The sequence below is a fragment of the Mastigoproctus giganteus genome, chromosome 13 (assembly GCF_048544385.1).
Source record: "Mastigoproctus giganteus isolate SK-2022 chromosome 13, ASM4854438v1, whole genome shotgun sequence".
NCBI classification, from domain to species: domain Eukaryota; kingdom Metazoa; phylum Arthropoda; class Arachnida; order Uropygi; family Thelyphonidae; genus Mastigoproctus; species Mastigoproctus giganteus.
The window spans coordinates 140,317,727-140,345,313 of record NC_143587.1 but is presented as its reverse complement, the minus strand read 5'-3'; the positions used below and the strand labels follow the sequence as shown (position 1 = coordinate 140,345,313).

At 36.8% G+C, this 27,587-nt stretch overlaps 1 protein-coding gene across 2 annotated transcripts in view; it reads right to left on the bottom strand.

The window, feature by feature from the left end:
• The window catches only part of LOC150076490 (uncharacterized), a 69,534-nt gene extending 42,275 nt beyond the window's left edge, over positions 1-27,259 (bottom strand). The window contains exons 1-4 of one of the 2 annotated variants that reach the window (XM_090387497.1): positions 27,122-27,259; positions 20,548-20,716; positions 15,857-15,955; positions 1,979-2,125 (exon numbers count right to left, since the gene is read on the bottom strand). In XM_090387497.1, the coding sequence (XP_090243623.1) occupies positions 1,979-2,125; positions 15,857-15,955; positions 20,548-20,649 (348 nt within the window). In that variant the 5' untranslated portion in view covers positions 20,650-20,716; positions 27,122-27,259. The remainder of the gene's footprint in view (positions 1-1,978; positions 2,126-15,856; positions 15,956-20,547; positions 20,717-27,121) is intronic. The other variant, XM_090387496.1, reaches the window with a different exon arrangement.
• Positions 27,260-27,587: the final 328 nt, after the last annotated feature.

Genomic DNA, 27,587 nt, shown 5'->3' with positions numbered 1-27,587 from the left:
ATTAAGTTTTCTGATTTTGTTCCATATAACACGAGTATCTGTATTTCTGTTAATTGTGGAGGCAAAACGTATCCACGATTCCCTTCTATTCCTAAGGATATTATATCTGGCTCTAACTCTCTGGCTTTTTTAAAATTTATATGATTGGCAGAGGTGGGATACTTTTGGAAGAGATTCCAAGCCTTGTTCCCCCCCCCCCCTCTCTCTCTACCAAACTGCATTTATAATTCCACCATGTTGTGGCATGTTAATAATACTTTCCAGAAGACCGAGAGATTGTAGCTCCAGCTGCCCTTAATATCTGGTTTGTGACATGAGTTATAGCATTGTCTAAGTAGTGAGCCAAGGATTCTCTTGGCCAGAATTACGTTTTAGTCTGATAGTTCTTGTTTAATTTCTTCATCGGTTACATGTAGAAGGTCCCATTCGGTTATAACTCCTTTTCAGTAGTTTAAGGTGGCATGAGATGACACTTCTATGGGAGTTCCTCCAAGTGTTTTTAATTTAAGTAATTTATCAAAGTGCTTGCATTCTATTGTTTCAACAAGCAAGTCACCTGATTTTAGTCGGCGAACCATTTTCGGTGAGCCAGCAGCATTCTTTAAACGTTTCTGTATCAGAAAAGGAGAGAGCTTGCTGACTGACTGGTCAGTCAATTAATGGATTATAAGGAAGTGAGGCCAGATATTCTGGTCTGTATCCTTCTTTTGTCTTTTAGCACAGGAAGGGTTGTGATCTTCCTGCTCTCTGGAATGTGATGGGATATTCATCCCACAAGATTCAGTGTTGGTATGATCCATATTACTCCTTTCAGCCCTTGGCAGATTAACTTTTCTGCCAAGGTTTCTGGCCCCACCACAGGGAGGCAGGAGCAGTGCCTGGTGTGACCAAGCAGAAAGTAGTGGGTGTTAGTAATAAACTAGAAAAATAAAGGTGGCTTTCCTTTCTTGCTTTGTACAGGAACTTTTGTAACAAGATCTGATTAAATAAATAATTTATTAATGACAAGAACGTAAGAGAACTTTAATTCGCTTTTGGAAAATCGCAGTGATAGCATAGAGAAATCACTCGGTCACAATCGCTTGGCACCCAGGGCCACATAGCTGGTAGTGTTCTTTGTAAATATAATAATATATATCACACTTCTCATGGGTTTTCTAATGACAGTGGGATTGAAAATTTCATTGAAATCATCTCTGCTGTCATTAGAAAATTCAACGTTTTTATACAAATTAGCAACAAGTTTTGTGCCTGTCCTCCAAGTTTATTTTTTCACCCATATCTTGTTGATATGTGATCTTGTCCAATGAATAACATCACTGGCAGCAGTTCTAGACGAAAAATTTAAGGAGCTAAAACAATCTACCAAAGTCAAAAAATCATGTTTTATACAATAAGGAAGAAATGAAAAATATTTAATTTATTGTGTACTGAATATTAAAGGAGTCAGATGTGATTCCACTTCGAATCACATCTGATCCTTGGCCTCCTCCTAGCTTCATAACCAATAAACAATTTATTTTTCAAACTAATATATATATTCAGTGTTTTTTTTTTTATTTTTTTTCTACCAAACTACAGCAAGAAAAATGATTGGCTGGGCTAAATTCTGATTCTGCTTAATATGTGTCTGAATGAGTGATATGTGGCAACTAGAAACTACGGCTGTAACAAATAGCACTGAAAAGTCTTCATTTTAAAATGTGGGTACTAATAATCAAGAAATTAGTTGTGTATTACACAAAATGTATCAGGAACAAGATATGCATGTTAATTATTAAAAATGACAATTACCAAAACAGTTGACTTTTAAAAATGCATTACTGGCAGTTTTAACATAAATGTTTTTCACTCATCTCTACTTAAATATAAAGGAGGAAACAAAATTTCCTCCTTGCTGTCTAAAAATTAGTATCTAACATGGGAACTTTGTTTGCCATCTTTATTTTATTTATTAGTATACTTTAACAAAACTTACTTCATATTTATTCTTTGAAGCAGCATAATGCAAAGCTGCTTGACCAGTTTGATTTACAGCATTAACGCGTGCGCCACGGGAGATAAGTGCAGAAACAATATCTGCACGACCAACAGATGCTGCTATCATCATCGGAGTCCAATCAGACTACAAGGGAAAAAAACACTTTAAAAATTTAGCAATCTACAGTATATGTAATAAAATCACCGTTTTATTATCAAGGTGCTTGTAATATTTCACTTTGTTTCAATCTAAAAAAGTGAATAAAATAAAGTCATAATAATTAACTATCATCTAAAACAGAATAATTAATTTTATTGTAGTCTTTTGCACCAAACAACACAAGACTCCAGCAGGCAATGCAAATACAAATTGACAGAAGAATCTCTCATATATTATCAAGGCTCTTTTTGAATATATATTTATTCACAAATATATGTTCAAAAGTTTTGAATCTACAAAGACATCAGATATCATCTAAAAGATCTTAACGAGGAATCAAGTCTATAATAAGGGTTTTGAAAGATGGCTACTTATGTATATTATATGTTTGTTATTTAGTTTTTAGGAGCATTAGTAACTAAGGCCATATTGCTCCGGGATATGCGGTGGTCATTCCCTGACCTTTCTGCATCCTCCGTATTTGGTGGTGACGGGCTCGAACCCCAGTCTAATCAAGAAGTGTGTGCTACACACTGCTGCTCCTTCCCACCTGGCTACGGAAGCGCCTGTATATTATATAGCATAGCAACATACACCGATGAGCCAAAATTTTATGACCAGCGAGTGAGTTGTTATGCAAATTGAAGCAACTGCAGGTGAACTATGGCACGTGCGTGGGTCAGGACACGGTATAAAAAACACCTGATACTGAGCACCGTTAATCAGTGTTACTCTTGTTTTTCAGATGGAAAAAGGCAACGGACTTAAGCGAGTTTGACAAAGGCCAAACTGTAATGGCCAGACAACTGGGTCAGGGCATATCTGAAACGGCACTGCTGGTGGGATGCTCACAGTCAGCCGTGATTAGTACCTGCCGAAAGTGGTCCGAGGAGGGGGAACCCATGAACCGCCGGTGAGGTTTTGGACAACCACGGCTCATCGATGCTCAAGGTGAGTGAAGGCCGACTGTGGCACAACTCGCTAGTAATTGGAATGTTTGTGACAGGAGTGCCACAACACACAATATGTCGAACCCTGCCGAAAATGGGACTGCGTAGCTGCAGGCCGTGCCCATGCTAACCATGGTTCACTGGCGACAGTGCCTACAATGGGCATGCGAGCATCGAAACTGGATCTTGAGTAATTGGAAGGTCATCTGGTCCGATGAATCACGTTTCACGTTGCACCATGTGGACGGCCGAGTACGCGTGCGTCGTTTACCTGGGGAAGTGATGGCACCTGGATGCACTGTGGGACGAAAACAAGCCAGTGGTGTCATGTTTTGGGTGATGTTCTACTGGGATATCCTGGGTCCAGTCATCCATGTGCCGGGCACTCTCACAACAACTATCACCTACCTAAACATCATTGCTGACCAGGTACACCCTTCCACTGCAATGGTCTTTCCCTCTGACGGTGCTATCTTTCAGCAAGATAATGCGACATGCTACACCGTCCGGATTGTTTGATGGTTCGCAGAACATGAGGAAGACTTCCAGATATTGCCCTGGCCTCCAAATTCCCCAGACATCAATCCCATCGAGCATCTGTGGTTTGTGTTGGAACAGCAACTCCAATCTGCGGCATCTCAACCACAGACATTACAGGAGTTAAAGGATCTGCTGGTTATGTGTTAGTACCAGATACCACAAGACACATTTAGAAATCTTGTAGCGTCCATGCCTCACTGTGCACGAGCTGTTTTGGCTGCACATGGAGGACCAACATCATATTAGCTAGGTGGTCATAATGTTTTGGCTCATCGGTGTATATCAATTTAGCATTTTAACCATTTTAATAATGGTTAAATGATTTTATGGTTTTATGCATTGTGTGTGCATTACTGAACTGAGTGCATGAGAGCTGCTTGTTGATATATGGCAGGGGCCAGCAGCCCACAAGTCCATTCTATGAAGCACAGCACATAGTATTTGAATAATAAGCTAAAAGTTGCCTGTCTAAAAATTTTGATAAACAAAAAATACAAATACATAGAGAAACAAGTAACAAGAAAGAAAGCTGATAGCAATTAATCTTTAATCAAACTGGTGATTGACTGGAATGAAGAGGAAAGAGTGTGCTTATATTGAACAAACACTATAACAAAACATACACCATGGTTTCAGAAGTATTGTGTTAGTTATAAAATGGCTTAATTTTGGAATTACTGAAAATTTAGGATAATACTTGTATATTACATAATAGCTTTTTTTTAAAACAAAAACTATAACTCCACATCTTTTAAATATGCTGCTTACTCACGTGTTGCATATATATATCATTAGCAACACTGATTTATTTTCTTTAAAAAATAGACTGAAAATCAAAATGGATTTTATTAGTTTTACATTTGCTAATTGTGTTCTACAGCAGATTGTTTTCTTTGTTTTTTTAAAAAGTTTGTTTTCTCTCTAAAATTTGTCATTATTATTAATGCACTATGCCAAAATAAAGAACTACAAAACTGACATTGTATGATTAAATAAAATGTAACAGTTACATCTATATAATAAATGTACCCGTTTACCTTTCTTATTCAAATCTCTTAGTCATGCATCGCACATTACAAAAGAGGAAACTGAATGCAGCTCAATAGTCCCAAAAGATTGCTAACATATGTGGAATAAATTCCAATTACTGAACATTCACAAGGATGTCTTGTTTATTTTTAATTTATTTCACATCAATTTATTTTTAATCCAACACACATATTCAGAAAAAATAATCCCATTTTATACCACTGAATCATTTGTTTAAAAATAAGCAAGAAACAATTCAAAATTGTTCACTTTTTGATACCACCTTTATTTTAGATCTTTTCTTAATGCAACTAAGAAAAATCCATTTTTTATATTTAAAATGTATATTTTAATTATTTTTTTTAAATAAAGCCCCCTCTGGCATGCTGTGGACATGTTTTTGTAACATGGTTTTTAACACTCACATTTGGGCATTATCTTTATTGTCAATGAGACACTTAAAAAAAGCAAAAATTAAAAAGCCTGCATCCTTAAAAAAAAATGGATAGCAGACACGTGTATATCCTCGAGACTACAACAGTGGAACAACAGCTTTTATCCTCGAGACTACAACAGTGGAACAACAGCTTTTATCCTCGAGACTACAACAGTGGAATCTTCAAGATCATTCTGTGAAAGTGACATTTCATACTCAAAATAAAGACTATGATAAATTCTATCAAACAGAAGGTGAACTCACTGTGTGTGAGGATGATGATGGTCTAATGGCAGCAATGAACATGAAGCACATTCCTGATGGTGACTATTTATAGATGCTTCTAAGGTTAGCCTTAAGGCTGTGTTATTACACAATGGAAATATGCTGCCTTCAATACCTCCTGCATATGTCATCCACAAAAAAGAAACATGCAAACATGGAGAAAACATCCTCTTAGGTGTATACTATCAGAATATAAGTGGCAGATATGCCACAGCATGTTTTTGTTTGCTTTTCAGAGATTTTAAATTAGAATTCTTGTTATCTTTCCCTTTCCCCTTAACTTTTTTAATTATTTTTTTTCAAAATCCTGTGGCAACACCTGCATGCTTTGTTGCTTGTAAACTACATTTAGTGCCTCCTTATCAAAATAACTAATGTCATATATAATGTTTTTACCTTGACTATGCAAACTTTTCCCACTTTCGTTGAGTGATGTAGATTATAGTACTTCCATTCTTTTTTTGTTAACAAAACTCATAAACTTGAATGAACTATTAAATTATGCAGTTGTGAGAAACTGCCAACAGTGTTTACAAATTCCTTATCCGAGTCAAACCGTGGCACTACCTGTACCTACTGAAATGGAATTGTCCTGGCATTTTACCAGGCATGGACACATTTCGTATGGTTGGACAGTAACAAGATGCATGTCATCCACTCCTGGAGCCTTGTGTCTTTACTCAATTTTGGGTAGTTTCTCCCCAAAGGCTCTTCTTTGAGAATATTATATAACTTAATTTATGATGATCTGACTCCTTGTTACTGTTCCCTTGTGGTTCAAATGATCTTTCTACTGTAAACTTCTGCTGTATGCCCAGAAATGTGGCACTTGTTAGAGAAAACAAGCTAAAAAAAAAATCATGAATTAAAAAGTATCAATCCTCCTGAGGTTATTTAAAAAAAAAAAGTGCCTTCAAAATGTATATTTGAATGTCTTTGTGTATTGTAGAAGTAGTAATGGCATGTGTGCAAGAAAGCAAGTGTATGAGCTCATGCAGCATCAGCCAAAAAAAAACAAAAAAAAAACACACCATTCCCTCCAAATGCCTGTCCAGTTCCTCTTTAAATTTATTTAACCTATCAACTTCCACAATGACAGATGGAAGTTTGTTCCGGCAATTAACCACCCGCTGGCTAAAGGCAAATTTCCGCACATCTATTCTACAACTGTCTTTTCTTAATTTGAATTTATGCCCCCTTAGGTTCGTAATCTGAACAAGTGGAAGGATCCCATCAGAATTCAGCATGCTCAATCCATTCAAGGCCTTATACCCATCAATCAGATCATCGTACAGGTGCCTAGTCTCCAGCCACTGCAATTTGTAGAAATTAAGCCTCTCTTGTTAAGAGGATCCCTTCATTCCCCTCACCAATCTTGTTTCCCTTCTCTGTACACGCTCAAGCAAATCTACATCCTTCCTAAAATGAGGCCTCCAGACCTGTACGCAGTACTCAAGGCGTGGCCTGACCATTGCCTTATACAGAGGGACAATCACCTCCTTTTCCCTGCTAGCAAGATTCCTATATATCATTGACAAAACCCCATGACCTGCCCTGCCAAACTGTCTGCATTGTTCAGAAAACTTCATATCTGAATGCACAATTACTCCCAAGTCTTTTTCATTTTCTATCACCTTAAGTGTAGTAACACACAGTTGGTACGTTTCTCTGGGGTTACTTCTACCCATATGCAGTACTTTGCATTTGTCAAGGTTAAACTTCAGTTGCCACTTCTTAGCCCATCTGCCCAAATTATCTAGATCCTGTTGCATTAGCACACTGCCATTACTGTCATTAACAACCCTGCCAACCTTTGTATCATCTGCAAACTTCGGCACTAAGCCTGATATATCTTCATCAATATCATTGATAAATAAACAAAACAACAGAGGACCCAATACCAAACCCTGTGGGACTCCACCAATAACGAAGAGCAGCACCCATTAATTACCACCCTCTGTCTTCTGCCACTCAACCATCCTTTTATCCATTGTAGCAATTTACCTTTAATACCATTCTGCTCCAATTTGTACAATAGTCTTCCATGCCCAACAGTGTCAAAAGCTTTCCTGAAATCTAAATATATGATATCAAAATTATTTTTTGCATCCACCACATCATAATATCCTATCAAATTTGTCAGACAAGACTTTCCCTTAACAAACCCATGCTGTGTCTGAATTATTGCTGCAGTCTTGTGTAGATGATCCTGCAATACATCCATCTTTAACCAGTGACTCCATTATTTTACCCGGAACAGAAGTTAAACTAACTGGTCTGTAATTACTCGTGTCACCCTTCGATTTCCCTTTGTGAATTGGGGATACATTTGCACATCTCCAGTCCGTGGGGACCTCCCCTGCATCCAAGGATGTTCTCATAATTATGGCTAAGGGTTTAGTTGCTTTGCCACCTCCTTTAATATAACTGGATAGATCCCATCCACCCCAGGTGCCTTTCTTATGTTTAACTTCAACAATTTCTCCTCCACTTTGCTCTCAGTTATTACAAAATCATTAAGCACCCTGCTACAATTTGATAACCTTCTGCCATTTTCAAACCTTAATAACTCCTCATGTGTGAATGTAGATGCAAAATACTCATTCAGTTTGTTTGCTATCTGAGCAGGATCATCAACAGTCGAACCATCGATATCAAGTGGACCAATCAGATCCATCCCCTTCCTTTTAGAGTTTATATAAGTAAAGAAATCCTTGCTGTTTTTCTTAGCATCTTTTGCCGAAGATTTCTCGTAATCTGCCTTCGCCTGCCTAACCTCCTTTGTGACCTGATTACAGACTAGCTTATATCTGCCATGGGCTTCTGAGTCACTTGATAATTTATATGTATCTGTAGAAAGGGTGATCATCCCAAACCTAGAGTCTGAAAAAAATACAGGTAAAACTAGAAATAATAGTGCTTAACTGACATACTGCATCCCATCTTTCCATAATTTTCAATCAATCTGTCAACTAGTTCTTCATAATTTTTATTCTTAATGTTACCAAGAAAGCCAGTCACTACAAGGTGAAACAACTGCAGGCATTTCACTCAGCATCAGTCAAAAGTCTTCCAGTTCTTGTGAAACCAAAATCTGCTTAACTTGTAGACCAATAAATATGCTGCTTTTCACTTTTGTATCAGATAATTGATACAAAATCTGCTTCCAGTTCTTGTGAAACCAAAATCTGCTTAACTTGTAGATCAATGAATATGCTACTTTTCACTTTTGTATTAGATAATTTATTGGTGGAACACGCTTCCATCTTTTGTTGTGGAAGCTAATAGCCTAAATAAATTTAAGGCTGAGCTGGACAGGCATTTGGAACGAATGGAGGGGTGAAATGGGAGGGTTATTTATTTATTTTCTTTGGGCTGATGCTGCTGCATAAGCTTGCTTTCTTGCATCGTATGCCTCTATTAATGCTAATGCTAATTTTGGAAACAGAGTGTATATGCTTAAAAGCATCACCTTGAGGATCTAATGCTTTAGCAAACTGTATGGCTCTCCCAGCTTGATATGGAGTGGTGCAAACAAGACTCTTTCTTGGAAGAAAGGGATTATTTAGTACATTGTGTGCACCAGGCTGCAACTCAATTTTTGCAGACTATTCTGTTCTCTTGTAGTGCTGATTTACTGTCCTGCTATCCCAAAGGACAGAGAAAAGCAAGGGAATTTAGTAAAACAACCATGAAAAAATCCAGAATAAGCCCAGCACCTTGAAGTCCTTACAGACATCCCATTTATGTCAGTTATACTTGATTATCTCAATACACATATTTCACATTTCCATTCCTCTTTAATTTGAACAGTGTGCATGACAGGAAATGATGGATCTATATTCCCATTATGTGAAGCAGCCTAGCTTTTTACTTGAACTCTCTATGAAAAGATACTACCCTTATGGACTGTGATCACTACTATCAGCTTCTTTATAAGGACCAATCAAATCAAAACAATATACAGGGAGGGATTATGCAACAATGTAAAAATGTGCATAAGCAAAATTTTCTCTGCATAAGCATCTTTTTCTGTATGTAGAAGTCTTGCAGCAGGTATCCAGTAGGTTCCACTCTTTTAAACAAGATATCAGGAGCTCTGCACTGGATTTGGTTAGACCCAAGTCCCTCATTAATCATCCAATTAAGTCATCCATTTCTTGCTGATTAGGGAAATGTGCTGCTTTACTTGAACAGGGTTCTCGGGTATGAAACCCAATTATGCTGTTTAGCAGATTCATCATCCAATTCTGAAGAATCTTCTCTGGAAGGTGGATTACAAATTGACATAGTAAAAGGCATACAGTTAAGATTCATGAAACCATCCCTCATCCTCCTCCAGTCACATAATTCTCTGAGGAGCTATTGTGGCCACCAACAGCATCGATCATGTGCTATACGAGTGGCACCACAAAATGTCACGCCCAAAAGTTCATTGATCCCATCCTTTCATCTAGTTGTAAAGGTCTTCCTTTAACAGCAGTTTCTGGAATTGGTTTTGTTATGGTCACTGTGGCATCAGATAATGTGATGGTATGCCACTGCCTACCACATGGCCGATTTTGAAAGGGGCCGGCTTTAATCATAGGAAGAGTCATCATGCATCCCACGAGACGCTTTTGAAGAAGAAAGGTGACTACAACAGAGCTCCGCTTAGTGCAGAAGGCCGATTACAACTGGTTTTCGCCTGGTTTCCAGAGGTCGTCTATGTATATAAACGGATATATATTATTCATTAGATTTGCACAAGTAATTATTACACCTTCAGTCAATGAATTTATTCGTAAGGTTATGCTATTATCCCTCTTCTTCGATGTATAATTAATGTCCAATATTTCCGATTAATTAGGTCGAATATATTTTAAAATAACTTTCGCCCAAACCATAAAGCATGCAACGTTTCCTTAAGATAAACATATTTTCATGCTAATTCGCAGAGTCTTAACCCCTAATGAATACATTTCTTACGTTTTAAAATATTCGTTCCTGTATTTCAAATTTACACTCCTTTCTATAGCATTAACCACTGCACAATCTTCTGTGCCGGCCGGGCTAGCCGAGTAGGTAAAGTGCCTGCCTGGCAACTCGAAGGTCACGGGTTCGATTCCTGCCTAGGGCTTGGATCAAAGTACTACAAAAACTTTGGGAGGTGCATTATGGCCACAGAAGCCTATGCGCCAACAACTAGCAAAAAAAAAAAATAATAAAAAATAATCTTCTGTAATTTTGAATGCGCTAATCATTAAACTGTTATTTTAATCTTAGAGCCTAAATATTTACCACACAGATATAAAAATATGTTTCTAATGAATCCTCTGTACCTCTTCTTCTGTATGGTAATATGTATTTTCAGTTTTTTATGCTTAAACCACCAAAATTTCAATATAACTGAGAGCATATTTTAACACAGCCACTATACGCAGCACCACTATAGCCAACTATCCCTCTTATGCAGACCTGCAAATACTACAGCAGAAATGAGTTACCCACAGCCATTACAAAACAGACTTCATAGGCAATGCAAAAATTGGTTTACACCTATATAATATAAACAGAGCAAAACAAGTATGGAAATAACTTGCACCTTCATTTGGTAAACATAGCAAACTGCTAAAAAACAAACACGCAAACACTAAAGGCTCAAAGTACTGATGCATGCTTATGTAATATATATAAATGTTACAAAACCATAAAGCCTTCAATAAGAAACAGATAAATATACGCAAACTTTTTCTGATTAATAGTGTTATCAATCCAATTGCTTTGGGGTAAACTTATCCAACATTTGGACAATTCACTGCAACTCATAAACCTGTTCTCCTCATTGCAGAATTCCAGTGCAAAATAAAATATAAATGTTTTTTAGCACATTATACAATGAATATGCTTTTCTTCAAGTAAAAATGTATTTCTTCTCAAACATACATACATATATATACAGGAATACCTCAAATAGCATGGTTTCGAACAGCGCGGGTTTCGCTACAGCGCCGTTTACAAATTGAAAAAAAATTAACTGCGTTACGCACCAATACATTTAATATGTATATATGTATATATTATAATGCCAGCATGTAGGCCAATGCGTTATTGATTAAAGACCATTCTGACTGTTGTCGAAACTCCCATTATATACGGACTCTGCTAGCATTCATACATTAGTAAACACTCTAGATTCCGCGCAGTGAGGTTGTTGATTGTGCGTAAGCTGTACAAATTCGCTATGTATTTTTATTAAACAATATATTTTAAAAATGTTACACCTTTATATGCAAATATGAGTGGAAAGAAGAAATGTAATGGCGCTGAGTGTTCTTCTAGATCAAAACGTCGAACGAGGTATGAAAGTAAGGCAGGCACTGCAAAATGACATTCGATGTTATAAAGAGATGTATGCAGATGAAAAGAAGGAAAAAAAAAAAAAACTGTGCAAACTAAGCTGATCAGTTATTTTTCAAAATAAAACTACAGTACATACTTTCACTCATATTCTTTTGGTATGTACATACTGCAATAAAAATCATTTGTACTGTACTGACTAATATTTTTCATTTTTATCATTTTAGTTTCCGTTTTGTAAGAACTTCGTGTGCATCAATTTATAGTAAACAAACACATATATTTTTCAAACTCGATGTCAGATGAACTGATGAGGCATATGGCAGAGAAGAAACATGCATGGGATACATACAAATTAACACATGACACAGAAGCCTATGATAGATACAAGTTGATCTGTAACCAAGTTACAAAGGAGGTTAGGCAGGCGAAGGCAGATTACGAGAAATCTTTGGCAAGGGATGCAAAGATTTTTTTTTTTTTTTTTTTTTTTTTTTGGGATGCAAAGAAAAACAGCAAAGAGTTCTTTACTTATGTAAACTCTAGAAGGAAGGGGATGAATCAGATTGGTCCACTTGATATCGATGGGTCAACTGTTGATGATCCTGCTCAGGTAGCTAACAAACTAAATGAATATTTTGCATCGACATTCACACATGAGGACTTATTTAGCGAGGGGAAAGCCAGAGGTGTATTCAACTCTAGCAGTAAGCTAGAGAATCTTGTAATAACTGAGAGTAAAGTGGAGGAGAAATTGTTGAAGATAAACACAAGAAAGGCACCCGGGGTGGATGGGATCTATCCAGTTATATTAAAGGAGGCAGCAAAGGAAGTAAGCAAACACCCTTAGCCATAATTATGAGAGCTTCCTTGGACTCAGGGGAGGTACCCACAGACCAGGGGGGCAAATGTCACCCCAATTCACAAAGGAAGATCAAAGGCTGACACAAGTAATTATAGACCTGTGAGTTTAACTTCTGTTCCAGGAAAATTAATGGAGGCACTAGTTAAAGAAGCACTGCAGGATCATTTAGACAAGACTTCAACTATAGCTCGGACACAGCATGGTTTTGTTAAGGGGAAGTCTTGCCTGACCAATTTGATTGGATACTATGATGCAGTCACAAGAGAACTGGATGCAGGGAACAACTTTGATATTATATACTTGGATCTTAGAAAGGCTTTTGATACTGTTGCACATGGAAGACTGCTGCACAAATTGGAGCAGTGTGGCATTGGAGGCAAATTGCTGCTGTGGATAAAGGGGTGGCTGAGGGGGAGAAGACAGAGAGTGGTAATCAATGGACACTGCTCGTCGTGGACTAATGTTATTAGTGGAGTCCCTCAGGGTTCAGTGTTGGGTCCATTATTGTTTTCTGTATTCATAAATGATACTGATGAGGGTATATCAAACTTAATGTCGAAGTTTGCAGACGATACAAAGGTAGGCAGGGTTGTCAAGGACACTACTGACACTATGCTGCTGCAACAGGATCTGGAAAGGTTGAGCAGATGGGCTGAGAGGTGGCAAATGAAGTTTAACATTGACAAATGTAAAGTACTACACATGGGAAACAGCAACCCCAGAGCAACGTATCAACTCTGTGGTACTACACTGACAGTGGTAGAGAATGAAAGGGACCTGGGGGTGGTTGCGCAGGCAAATATGAAGTTCTCTGAGCAGTGCAGACGGGCTGCAAGAGTAGCTCATGGTGTATTGTCAATGATATATAGGAATTTTTCTAGCAGGGATAAGGAGGTGATTATTCCCTTTTATAAGGCAATGGTTAGACCGCACCTAGAGTACTGTATACAGGTCTGGAGGCCTCATTTCAAGAAGGATGTAGAGTTGCTGGAACGAGTACAGAGAAGGGCAACAAGATTAGTGAATGGAACAAAGGGGTGCTCTTATGAAGAAAGGCTTAAGTTTTGCAAATTACAGTGTCTGGAGACTAGGCACCAGCGAGGTGATCTGATAGAGGTGTATAAAGCCTTGAATGGTTTGAGCATGCTCAATGCTGATGGGATTCTTCCTCTCACTCAGAATAATCACCTGAGAGGGCATAAATTCAAATTGAGGAAAGACAGATGTAGGATAGACGTGCGGAAATTTGCCTTTAGCCAGCGGGTGGTTGGTTGGTTGGTGGAACAGACTTCCATCCCTTGTCGTGGAAGTTGATAGCCTAAATAAGTTAAGTTTAAAGTTCAGCTGGACAGATATTCTGAATGAAGAGAGAGGTGAAGTGGTTTTTTTTTTTTTTTTTTTTTGGCTGATGCTGCATAAGCTTGCTTTCTTGCATCAAATGCCTCTACTAATGCTAATGCTAACTCGACCTGTATAATCAAATTGTCGGAACGCATTACATTAAAATACATACTAATAATACCTTGATCAGCACGGTATTTTTTTGGCACGAATTAACCGCGCTATGCGAGGTATTCCTGTATATGCTTGAGAAGAAATACATGCGTATATATCATACGAGGTACTTTCGAAAAGTTCCAGGAATTTTACTATAAAAGTTTATTGAGTAAACAGTTTGGCTTATTAATCTAATCACCTTGAATTCAAAGTACCTTCCTTTTTTTGCACACATGCTCCCTCAGTTTTCCCAAGCTTCAAAACATTCTTTAAAATCATGTCTTTTAGCACACACTTAGGGCCACTTCTTCATATTCTTTGATATCATCCACTGTAGCAAAATGAGAGCCCTAAAGCTCTATTTTCATTTTAGGGAACAGCCAGAAGTCAGAGTGCAAAGTCGGGGGGGGGGGGACTGTTACAAGACCTGTTGAACTCCCATCACTCTGTCATTGGGTACATTGTCATGGTGCTGGATCCAGCTATCCTTCCATTTCTGATGTCATCTTCGCCTCACTTTCTCAAGCAAACGTGTGAAAACCTCAATGTTTTGCCCTAGTCACAAATTTATGGTGCACTAGGCCTTCATTGTCAAAAAAAAAAAAAAAAAAAAAACCATCAGGATGACTGACAGATTTTATTGCACAAGACTTCTTGGGCTATGGGGACATTTTTGTGTGCCATTTCGATGATTCCACCTTGACCTTGGAGTCACAGGTAAACACTTAAACTCTCATGTCCTGTGACCACTTTTCTTAGGAAGTTCAGATCCTGTGTAGATTTTTCGAACAAATCACCTTTGATGGGTTTTCCTGCAGTCCATTTGATCGCCAACAGAAAGAGTAGAGAAACTTTGCATACAAGTGATGCATTCCTAAATCTTACATCACTGAGTGTGCACTGAGCCTATCACCCATAAACTGCTGTTTTCTTCAAAGCGTCATCTCCATAAACGCTTTTCTTCAAAGTGGCATCTCCATGCTTGCAATGTCTCTGTAGCACTTTTCCTAAGTTTAAAGAACTTGATGCTGTTCAAACTGCAACATTTTGCAATCAACCAGCTGTGACACACAAGCCAGTAGTTGACATGTGTGCACACCAAGGTCAATATCAATGTCCTACGAAACTTTATGGCATAGCGCAAACCATTTTAATACCAGCATGCGATACCAGAGACTTTTTGAATGCTCTCTCTGTGTGTGTGTGTGTGTGTGTGTGTGTGTGTGTGTGTGTGTGTGTAATATTTTTTTTTTCCAAATGAAACAGTGAACAATTAATTCCAATGAAATATACAGGATATAAGGTATGCATTGGTTAAACAAAATGATGGTTTTTAATCACCATAAACAAATATTTTTTATACTACCTTTAAATTTAAACAGACTACAAAAACCCAAAAAATTCTAAACACCAGTAATATTACAAATGCAATGTAAAAATATTTTAAGATCTCTCCCCTTAAAGCATAGCATTCATTTAAAATGCAATGTGCTAAAATAATACACATAGTTACTTTAAATTAAAAAAAGAAAAGGAAACCTACATGGTATATTTAACCAATAAACAAAGTTTAAACTAAATTTTTAATCACTCTTCAACTATGAAAAAAAAAAAGAACATTGACAAAACTACAGCATACAATGGATTTAGATAATTGCTACCAAATACCATGAAACAGAGCAGGGAGAAACTGATTAACAAAATAACCAAAATACATTAAATTGATTAATATAATACTATTAAGCTAAAAAGAAATAAAAACTCATTATTCTTACATCATCGCATGCATCAACTGGTGAACCTTGTTGTAATAAATAGTTTACAATATCAGTCTGTCCTCCAGAAGCTGCCCAGTGAAGTGGCATCCGTCCAGACTAAAACAAAAAAAAAAAAAAAAAAAAAATTACAAAATATCCTAATAACATTAAATCATTTAATGCACTATGTTTGTGTTCGATTAAATAAAGCAACTACTTCTAGAATGCACTATAAATAAACAAACTGGGGGCAAAGGTAAAGAAAGCCAACATGAGAACCATGGCAAACTATGGGAAACTTACCGGACAAACTGGTTTGCCGCTACCGCAGTTTCTCCCTAAAGTCGAGAATGACATACTAATTGACAAGTCAGCATGACAGACGACATACTGACATTAGTGTTAAGTGAGTGATCGGTGTTATGATATGCATATATACAAAGAATCTTTCTTTTTCTATTATTTCCTAACCCTTAAAACCTTTTCCTATTATTTCCTAACCCAACATTTAAGGGCAGGTTATGAAATATAACGAAAATAAAGAAATCTTGGTAAAACTTCAGAACATGGTGCACACTCCAGCATAACATAACCTAACCTTTTTTCACTAGCCTGCTTGAATCCCTTCTGAATTAGTGGCATAAAATAACCTAACCTTTTTTTCACTAATCAAAAATGGAAGTCTATTAAAAAAAACCACGCTAAAAACAACCCACACAATTAAAAAACGATGATAGTCTGGAATGTACACCCTGTTCTAAAGTTTAGCTGGAACTGGTAAACCTTTTTCCATTCTTCCTAACATGGCCTGGAAACAGTAGATCTCAATCCAACTGAAAATTGTTGGAGCAAAATGGGTGTTTCAGTAATGCAAAAGAAACCAAAAACACTTAGAGCGCTGCAGGAGAATTAATCCATATTTGGTACCATGAGATTTCCAAGGAATACAATCAGAACCTTATCCAGTCAGTGCCAAAACAATATATAAACAGCCAGGCATGGACCAACAAAATATTAGTGTGGAACATATGTTGAAAATACTTCAAATTGCCTTTTCCTTTTGCGATAAATGCCCAAACATCGAAAACGTACTTTACTTTACTTTCACTTATACACAGAGAATATATAGAGAACTATTGAGTAATCATAGAGGTAATGGCAAATGGTGCAAGAAACTGCCATTTGTTGTTTTATTATTATACAGCTGCCTGTCATCCTGGCATATGAGCAAAATTATGATGTGGTTACAAAGGATATTATGATGTGGTTACAAAGGAACTGGACGCAAAAAATAATTTTGATATCATATATTTGGATTTCAGGAAAGCTTTTGACACTCTTGCGCATGGAAGACTATTGTACAAACTGGAGCAGAATGGTATTAAGGGTAAGTTGCTACAATGGATAAAAGGATGGTTGATTGGCAGAAGACAGAGGGTGGTAATCAATGGGTGCTGCTCTTCGTGGACTAATGTTTTTAGTGGAGTTCCACAGGGTTCGGTGTTGGGTCCACTGTTGTTTTGTATATTTATCAATGATATTGATGAAGGTATATCAGGCTTAATGTCGAAGTTTGCAGACAATACAAAGGTTGGCAGGGTTGTTAATGACAGTAATGGCAGTGTGCTACTCCAACAGGATCTAGATAATTTGAGCAGATGGGCTAAGAAGTGGCAACTGAAGTTTAACCTTCACAAATGCAAAGTACTGCATATGGGTAGAAGTAACCCCACAGAAACGTACCAACTGTGTGGTACTACACTTAAGGTAGTAGAAAATGAAAAAGACCTGGGAGTAATTGTGCAGTCAGATATGAAGTTTTCTGAGCAATGCAGACAGGCTACCAGGGCAGGTCATGGAGTTTTGCAATGATATATAGGAATTTTGCTAGCAGGGAGAAGGAGGTGATTGTCCCTCTGTACAAGGCAATGGTCAGGCTACGCCTTCAGTACTGCGTACAGGTCTGGAGACCTCATTTTAGGAAGAATGTAGATTTGCTTGAGCGTGTACAAGATTGGCGAGGGGAATGAAGGGATCCTCTTACCAAGAGAAGCTTAAGTTCTGCAAATTGCAGTGGCTGGAGACTAGGCACTTGTGCGGTGATCTGATTGAGGTGTATAAGGCCTTGAATGGGTTGAGCACGCCGAATTCTGATGGGATCCTTCCACTTGTTCAGATTACGAACCTAAGGGGGCATAAATTCAAATTAAGAAAGGACAGATGTAGAATAGATGTGCGGAAATTTGCTTTTAGCCAGCGGGTGGTTAATTGCTGGAACAAACTTCCATCTGTCGTTGTGGAAGTTGATAGGTTGAATAAATTTAAGGAGGAACTGGACAGGCATTTGGAGGGAATGGTGTGATTTTTTTTTTTTTGGCTGATGCTGCATAAGCTCATACACTTGCTTTCTTGCATCACATGCCACTACTACTACTACTATTATGAAAAAAATCACTGATTCATGGAATTTTGTTATTATATGAACCATAAGTAACATGAGTTATTTTGGAAAAGTACTTATTTCATTGTACAGTAAATCCCCGCTATTCGCAGTATCTGTATTCGCGGTTTCGCGTATTCGCGATCGCCGATTTAATATAAAATGAAACCTAAAAAAATGTGAATTTTAAAGCGCCATGAATATTTTCCGCCATAAAAACATGGACGTGGCTAAAATTATCTTTCCCGGTCAAAACAGCGCTCGGTGGGTGGGGGGGGAGAGGGGTGAAAAAATCGCAAGCGTGGATGTTTCTCGCTAATCCTTGTTCAATATGTGTTATGCGTTTGTCATGGAAGGTTTCGTCGTTTGCTTTTAATTTATATGTTTATAAATTGAATAAATTTATCAATTTATAAATTGATATGCTTACAAAAATGATAAATCTACCGTTTTGCAATATAAAACAGACTTTTTCGAGTGTGTTAACGGAAGAAAGTGACTTTATTGTGGACAAGTTCTTTCTAACCCCTACAAAAATATGGCTAAGAATAAAAAGAGAAATGTGAAAATATCAAAGAAGGTGATGACATTAGCGAATAAAACTGAGTTATTAGACAAAATTTCTAATGGTGAAAGTGTCTCCTCAGTGGCAAAACATTATAAAATCAATGAGTCAACAGTAGGATCAATCAAGAAATTGGAAGAAAAAAATCTGCCGTAGTGTCCGTGAAAACGTGCTAATTGCTTCAAAAATTTGCTCTGTAACTCGTGATGTTAAATTAGAAAAAATGGAAAAGCTTTAAATCTGTGGATAGAAGACCGAACTCAAAATAAAATTCCGTTAAGTTCACTCATCATTCGCGAAAAGGCAAAACTCCTTTATCAACACTTTAGCGAAACTGGTGATAGCACTGGCGGGATGTTTTTTTTGCTAGCAAGCAAAGGTGTTGGTTTTAAAGATTTGTTTGAAATTTCTAATAAATATTACATTTAATATTAAATTGTTTCTTATTTTCATTTCGATGCCATATGCTTGCATTTCACTATGTACTGTCTATGTATAGTCATATTATGAAGGTACATATGATACATACATAGACAAAATTTTAGACTAGTTTTTCTTATATATTTCATACTTTGGAACGGAACCCCTTTATTACTATGGGAGCCATAACTCAGTATTCGCGTTTTCGGTATTCGCGACATTTCTCAGGAACGGAACCCCCGCAAATAGCGGGGGTTTACTGTATATTAATCCGTAAGTCTTAAAAGTAAATTTTTTTAAAATTTAATAGTTTCATAGGTGTATTGTTATTCCTTATATTTTTTAACTATTTCTAAAAGATTAGCTGCCAGTATAAGGACAAACAACCTAAAAATTGAGGTGATGCAAATTTTCAAAGTACCACTATACATAATACAGTGTGTCAGTTCTGAACATCCCCAATTTTAAATGATTGACATGTTAACTTTTATTGAGAAAGAAAACTCAAACAGTTTATAATAAAAAAAAATTCAGCAGATGTCTACATATGCTCCTTTGGTGCAATGAAAAATGTCCAAACTATAGTCTATTTCAGACCAGATCTGCTCCAGCATATCTACAGTGATGGGCAATGTTTGACACCCTGGTGGAATAAACTGTCTTTCATATAGCCCTGAAAAAGAAATCTAAGGAAGTTATGTCAGGTGAATGGGGGGGGGGCACGGTATCGGTTCACCATGCCCAATCCAACGATCTGGGAACATGTCATTCAGAGCAATTCACACCTGTACAACATGAACTTTAACTAACTTTTAATATCAGGGACTTTCAAAAGGAACGCCCGTTATAATAAAATATATAAATACATATATAGGTGTGTGTAAAGAGTACTCGCCCACACACATATATATATAGAGAGAGAGATCGAGAGTATATATAGCACTGAGGACATCTACAAAAAGGGAGGAAAAAAAAGGAAAACAAAAAAAAAAAAAAAATGTTGGATTTCTATTTGTCCCATTTTGATGAAATTTGGAATGGCTAAGTAAATCTTTCTTTCTATAAAATCTAAATGTGAAGCTTCATGAAACTCATAAGTAAAGTTTTTGTGTGGACAAATGAATGTAGTAAAGCTAGCAGGCACTAAATGCATTTTTGTTTCTGAAAATGCCTAAAATGGTGTTCAACCATTACTCCATACATAATTTCATAAAATTATAAAAAAAAATATGAACCTTATACAAATACTCTAAAAATTAATAAGCATATTAATTTATAACATACTTTATCTGTTTTAGTAATAAGAGTTCTGTCGGCTTCAACTTTTTGTTTCAATATCTCATATTTTCCTTCATAGGCCAATGAACATATTTCAAGTTCAGACATTGTTTTCCTTTATCCTTTCTGCAACCAAATTAAGCATCAAATGGTTATTTTACATAGAAGGTTTAAACTGCAAAAAAATATATAAACACTTTCAATGTGTACTTAAACTGAAATACATGTTTTATGCAATACTATACTATTATATAAAATATCTTTTATTATGATAGATAAATTTATGATATATGATAATAATTTTAACTATATAATATCGGTGTAAATACATCATAGTTTACCCATAAGTTTAGCTACATAGGTAGTGTAACAGCATCATTTAGATTTTCTCATATTGTGGCTACCTTCACACCAGGTACCAGGTATTGCACTACTTCAAATAAATAACGCTTCTCTAGTAGAGGAGACTACTGGTATTTATTCTCAGTGGACACCACCACCCAGATGCGTTTCGGAGCTTGCTGGCTCACTCATCAGTGGGCAGGTAATGTCTGCCAGTGGACACCACCACCCAGACGCAATTTGGAGCTTGTTGGCTCACTCATCATGGACAGGTAATGTCTGCATTACCAGGGTACCTGCCCATCCAATGATGAGTGAGCCAACAAGCTCCGAAACACGTCTGGGTGGTGATGCCCACTAAGAATAAATAACAGTAGTCTCCTCTACTAGAGAAGCATTATTTATTTGAAGTAGTGCAATACCTGGTATCTCGTTATGAAGGTAGCCACAATATGAGATAAAATCTAAATTATGCCGTCACAGTATATACGTAGTTAAACTTATGGGTAAATTATGGTGTATTTACACCAATATTATATAGTTAATTTCAACCCATAACGTATTATGCCTCGAGCATTTAGTCTTCAAAATATTATCATTATCTTCACCATTTTGCATCTCTCATATTGTGGAATTAACTTCGCAACCGTAATGGGATGTCTGCATTGCCAAGGTACTGCCTGCCCACTGATGAGTGAGCCAACACAAGCTCGAAACACATCCTTGTGGTGGTGGCCACTGAGAATAAATAACAGTAGTCTCCTCTACTAGAGAAGTGTTATTTATTTGAAGTAGTGCAATACTTGTTATCTCTTTGTGAAGGTAGCCACAATATGAGATAAAATCTAAACAATGCCATTACACTAAGTAGTTAAACTTATGGGTAAACTATGGTGTATTTACATCAATATTATATAGTTAATTTCAACCCATAATGTATTATGCCTTGAGAATTTAGTCTTCAAAAGATAATTTTTTTAAATAACATTTTTTATTCAAGTATTTTAAATTTATTTGTTTTTGTTATATAAATATGAATTCATATTTATATAACATTGTTAATGTTAATGGGAAGACCTATTTTTAGAAACTCTGGACATCATCAGGCTCCCCCGGTGCCGTTTCAGGGCTATTTTGCCCTTCTTCTGTGGGGTGGGTAGGTACCCAAGTGATACAATGATGGCAAAACAGTTATGAAGTATAACCCCACAATATGAGAGATGCCTGATGGTGTATGATGTATTAACACTATAATGCGTTTAGGGCTAAAGCCTCATGCTGCGAGAAAGTCTAGACTATGTATAAGTTAAGTGCAAATGCATAATTACACAGCCAATTCAAATTAGCAAATTATTTGCAAAGGCGGCATAGTTTTAAGTTATATCTCATATTGTGAAGGTATTCACAATATGAGATATAACATGATATTGCACTACTTATTCGAAGTATATAACATGATATTGCACTACTTATTCGAAGTAGTGCAATATCATGAAACTCGTATAGGTATTCCTACTATTACTTTCCCTCTACCTTTTTGCTTTTCTAAGTATAATAGGAACAAGTGAATAGTCGAGTTATTAGACCACACATATACAAAGTAGCCCTGAAACGGCACCAGGGGGAGCCTGATGATGTCCGGAGTTTCCAAGAATAGGTAACAACAGTCTTCCCCACTGGGGAAGCATTGCCTATTCGAGGAGTTTATGAGTTTTTGAGTGGTGTGAGTAAAGGAGTTACTGTCCCTTTCATTCTTCTACACCGTTTCTTTTCCTCTTCCACTCCTACTATTACTTTCCCTCTAGTTTTTTGCTTTTCTAAGTATAATAGGGACAAGTGGATAGTCGAGTTATTATCCCACACATACAAAATAGCCCTGAAATGGTGCCATCTGGGTGGTGGTATCCACTGAGAATAAGTAACATTAGTCTTCTCCTTCAGGTGAAGCCTTACTTATTCGAAGTAGTGTAATATCATGGCAACTCGTTGTGAAGGTATTCACAATATGATATATAACTTAAAATGATGCCACCTTTGGAAATAATTTGCTAATTTGAATTGGCTGTGTATTAATGATGCATTTGCACTTAACTTATACAGAATCAGATTATTATTAAACATCTGGCAGCACTGCAGACTGCTCTATCCACTGTTATTTGCGTAGCACAGACCATCGACTGAAGAGCCAATCAACACATGTATTACTGACATATATATCAGTCAATAGGTCTCGTGGATAATACTTTATTGTAAAAGTAACGCAATTATGAAACAGTGTGCCCAAAAACATAAAATATTACAAACAGGTAGGTACTTGCAAAATAATATTGTGCACAACCATAAAATCTGTCAAAAGATTTATGAAAGGTTAGAAATGTATTTCATAAATATCAATTTATTCATGTTTGCACTGTATGTATAAGTTCTAAAAGATATCCGTGTGTTTTGTTATTAACAACAGTTGATAGCCGATTTACAGAAGAGGTTCTTAATAAAGTCTTTACCTTTGAATTTGAAAATAAACAATCTGGACTTTTAAGAAAAGCAAAAAAAGAAATAGGAAAAGGAAGTGAATGGCAAGCTCAAACAATGTAACTTTAAGACAAGTGAAGCAAATATCATGAAAATATTTAATCTTTGGCAGTATGATAAATGTAATGATCTTGAAATTTATGAGGCTCAGGTTAAAAAGAAGGATAAAAAGAAGAGGCAAAACAGAGAACTGACAAATAAACATTTATCTTACTCCGAAAAATATTTGCAGAGCTTCAAATGAGAAGAAACCCAAAATCGAGAAAAGAAAAATTCATTCATATTTCAAGTCCTGAAAGATTACAGGATGAGGATACTTTGTATAAACAGCTTATTGAAATGGTTTGCTTGAGTTCAAACAGAGCTCACTACACTGAGGCTAAAAGATCCCAAAAAAGTACAGGTGAAATGGGTCAGCAGCCTGGCATTTCAACATAGCATGTTACACTTTGTCATTTAGTTATCAGCACAGCAGAGTCTAGTCATGCTGCCTTGCAGTCAACATTCAGTTCTATGACATACGGACAGATAAAGCTGTTATAAAAAACTTGTATATTGTCAATACCAAAGGATACCATGATTGTTCACACGTGAAAAGTCAGGTAAAAGCTACATTAATCAGTGGAATGCAAGTGTTAAGTATCTGCATTTACAATGCAGCAAACATGACACGTGCTGTCCAAAATTTCACTAATAATGAAACCGTTTCTACCTCTAATGATAAGACTATTGATGAAGATACTAAAAGGAGATGATAGAGAACTCAACATCGATGCTCCAGCACAATGGGTTAATGATCCTAGTCTGCTACTTTCAATGTGGCTACTTGAGGAAAACTCAAAAGCCCAAATGATGGAGTGTGGTATTCATAATCTTCATTTGGCAATATGGATGGACTGAACAAAAACCAAGCAAAGAAATTTCTGACAAAAATTTGACAGATCATTGTCACACTAAAAACTATATTTGAAGTGTTCTGTTTAATCCGCAAGGGATGACTCAATCACTGGATACTGTGACATGCTGAGGTTCGATGCATATGATAATTGATCGGCTACTCATTTTTTTCAATCTTACTGTAAAGTTGCTGCTGCTGGAACAAAAGAACAAGTTAACAAAAGCTGAATGGGATGAAGTAAAGAACCTGTGGGATCTCTTGGCAAAACCATGAATCTTCAAAGCTGTCAATGTAACCCCTGGGGTTCTCATGAAAGAATGGCAAAAACTGTCAATATTTTAAAAGACGGACAAATTCCACTAGGAATTCTATCTCCATGCAGAACCACATCCACCAAAATAAAGTTTTAATGGCAATCATTTCCAAGCTGGAGTTTCTGTTGATCAACAGTATTGGATTCTCCTTAGCTTAATGCAAACACTGAAGATAAAAGAAGGGCTCTCTGATATTGCCCAACGACTCAACAAACTAAAACTATTGCTATTTTTGAATTCTCATATGATTTTTTATTATACTCATATCCTTTCAATATTAATGAAAAATGTACTTACCCCTCTTTTACCTACATATTTTATCATGTTTATCATATTCACTTAATATTTTAAGGACCACAAAATATAGTATGGCTTTGAATGCAAAATCTGTTGACAATGTTCTTTCTCTCCATTACTTACAATGTATTAATACTGCAATTTGGAAATTTTCTTATGTATCTCTTGGATAATTTACATTACAAGTAGTAGTAGTAGTGGCATGTGATGCAAGAAAGCAAATGTAAGAGCTTATGCAGCATCAGCCAAAAAAAAAAAAAAAAAAAAACACACCATTCCCTCCAAATGCCTGTCCAGTTCCTCCTTAAATTTATTCAACCTATCAACTTCCACAACGACAGATGGAAGTTTGTTCCAGCAATTAACCACCCGCTGGCTAAAGGCAAATTTCCGCACATCTAATCTACATCTGTCTTTTCTTAATTTGAATTTATGCCCCCTTAGGTTCGTAATCTGAACAAGTGGAAGGATCCCATCAGAATTCAGCGTGCTGAACCCATTCAAGGCCTTATACACCTCAATCAGATCACCGCGCAGGTGCCTAGTCTCCAGCCACTGCAATTTGCAGAACTTAAGCCTCTCTTGATAACAGGATCCCTTCAGGTCTAAGTAGGATAATTATTAACTGTTATATGAATATCTTTTCAACTACATTTTTTGGGCAACTCACCAGGTTTAACAATAATAATTTAATTTTATGTTTGCTATAAACAGTACTACTAATTATGTATTATCATGGCTGTAGAACTATAAGTTCATGGGGCATATCTGCATGTTGTGCAACCTGAAAAACAGAAAATAACTTGCAAGGGGAAACCCTACATGCTCTGATTGAGAATAGCTAGCTTCACCTTCACATGAGGAGGTGTCTAAAAATTCCTCCAGTCACCAAGAAAAATCAAACCTATATATCACTACAGCCTTCGTGGGAAGTGCAGTTGGTAAAATTGCAGTACACCCCACACCGGGTGAAAAAGACCTAAATTCCAGTCCTGTCAATGACATGACATTTTTATGGGCCTTTTTCATGGTGTGGTTGAGTTCATCAGTCTCAGGTGAAGATAGCATGGTTTTTTCTCCCAGAAACTCAGGTTTGTCATCCAGCAAACAGAAAATCGAGCACAGAAAACGTGCAATTTACAGAGAGTATACATGGAACAATATGGCCTTAGTCACCGATGCTCCTAAAACCCTATAACAACTAGACTTCAACAAACTGCTATATCATGCTGATTAGGTTGCCATGGAGAAAAAATCAGTAATAAATACAAAGTAAAAAAAAGTGTTTTTATTTTTTCTGTGTTGCTGTGACAGTGACATAGTTCAATGGCACTTCATAATCAGTTGCCAATTTTCTCATTGTTGCATTCTAATAATTTCACAAACGGTTGAAAAACTTAATCTAGTGCAGCAATAAAGCTGTGATTAACAACAGATGATACATAAAATCCTGAGCTCAGCACACACACACACACACACAATACTGTTCATGCTACATGAAGATGAGAGCAGTATTTTGTATTTCATCCCTATAAAAAAAGAAAGAAATCAATAGCATCAGTATAATTCTACTTAATGTCTTAACAAAATGAAACCACAACCAAACCATATCTAGGAAATACAGTATACAAAAACTAGTCACAAACAGCCCAGTCAATAGCAAAACAAACAACTGTTTCTTCGCTGTTCTATTTATATCGGCACTCTACGGTTAGAGTGCCTATCCAACTATAAGCTCGTGGTCGTAAGATTAAACCACAATTCCACTGAGTTCAATAATAATCACTCTTCAGATGTGCCACGAAGGTGGAACCATTGTTCTATCAATGGATAACTCTACTACTAGGATATAATCAATGACCAACACGTGCAAGCTGGGTGAGTTAATTCACACCTGCTCCAGACGAGTGACAGAAGTCTCAAATGAGAGGTTTCATCTTACTTAGATTCATTGCCGAACAATCGCACTTAAAAAAACAGTGACCCGGTGCTCTATTGCAGCGAGAACTGCAATTACACTTGTCACTGTTTTCCTGATAAAAACTTAAGTCTTTTCACACTTATTGAAAAATACAATTTTTGATGAGTCATTTTTCTTTAGGATGTGTCAGCAATTCTGGCACGTGTTGGCTATTTGGACTAACAAACCCCATTTTAAGATTGTAGTCTTAACCAATACACATCACAATCAACCTACCCTTAGTCGGGGTACTTCATCACTAAGATAATTAGCCCATAAGCTACAGCAGCAAATTTTTTTATAATACTAAATAAATTTGAACACTTAAATACTACCACCAACAGAAGTAAACAACAGCGAGCGCTACTTTGAGCATACAGAGCAGTCGTATACAGAGACTATTCTCATCGGCGAAAATCTTAATTCCCATTGGCTGTTAAAAACCCATAAAATGTGGAACTACCATTCCAAGTAAAGAGGAAATAGCATCGGTCATCGAAGAGCGTTAGCGTTAGCACTAGCATTACAGGCATAGTACAGGCATTTGATGCAAGAAAGCAAGCTTATGCAGCATCAGCCAAAAAAAAACCCACTTCCACTTCAACCCTCTGTTCGTTCAAACTACCTGTCAAGTTGAGCCTTAAACTTATTTAGGCTATCAACTTCCACGACAAGGGATGCAAGTCAACCCCGGGGGCTCACA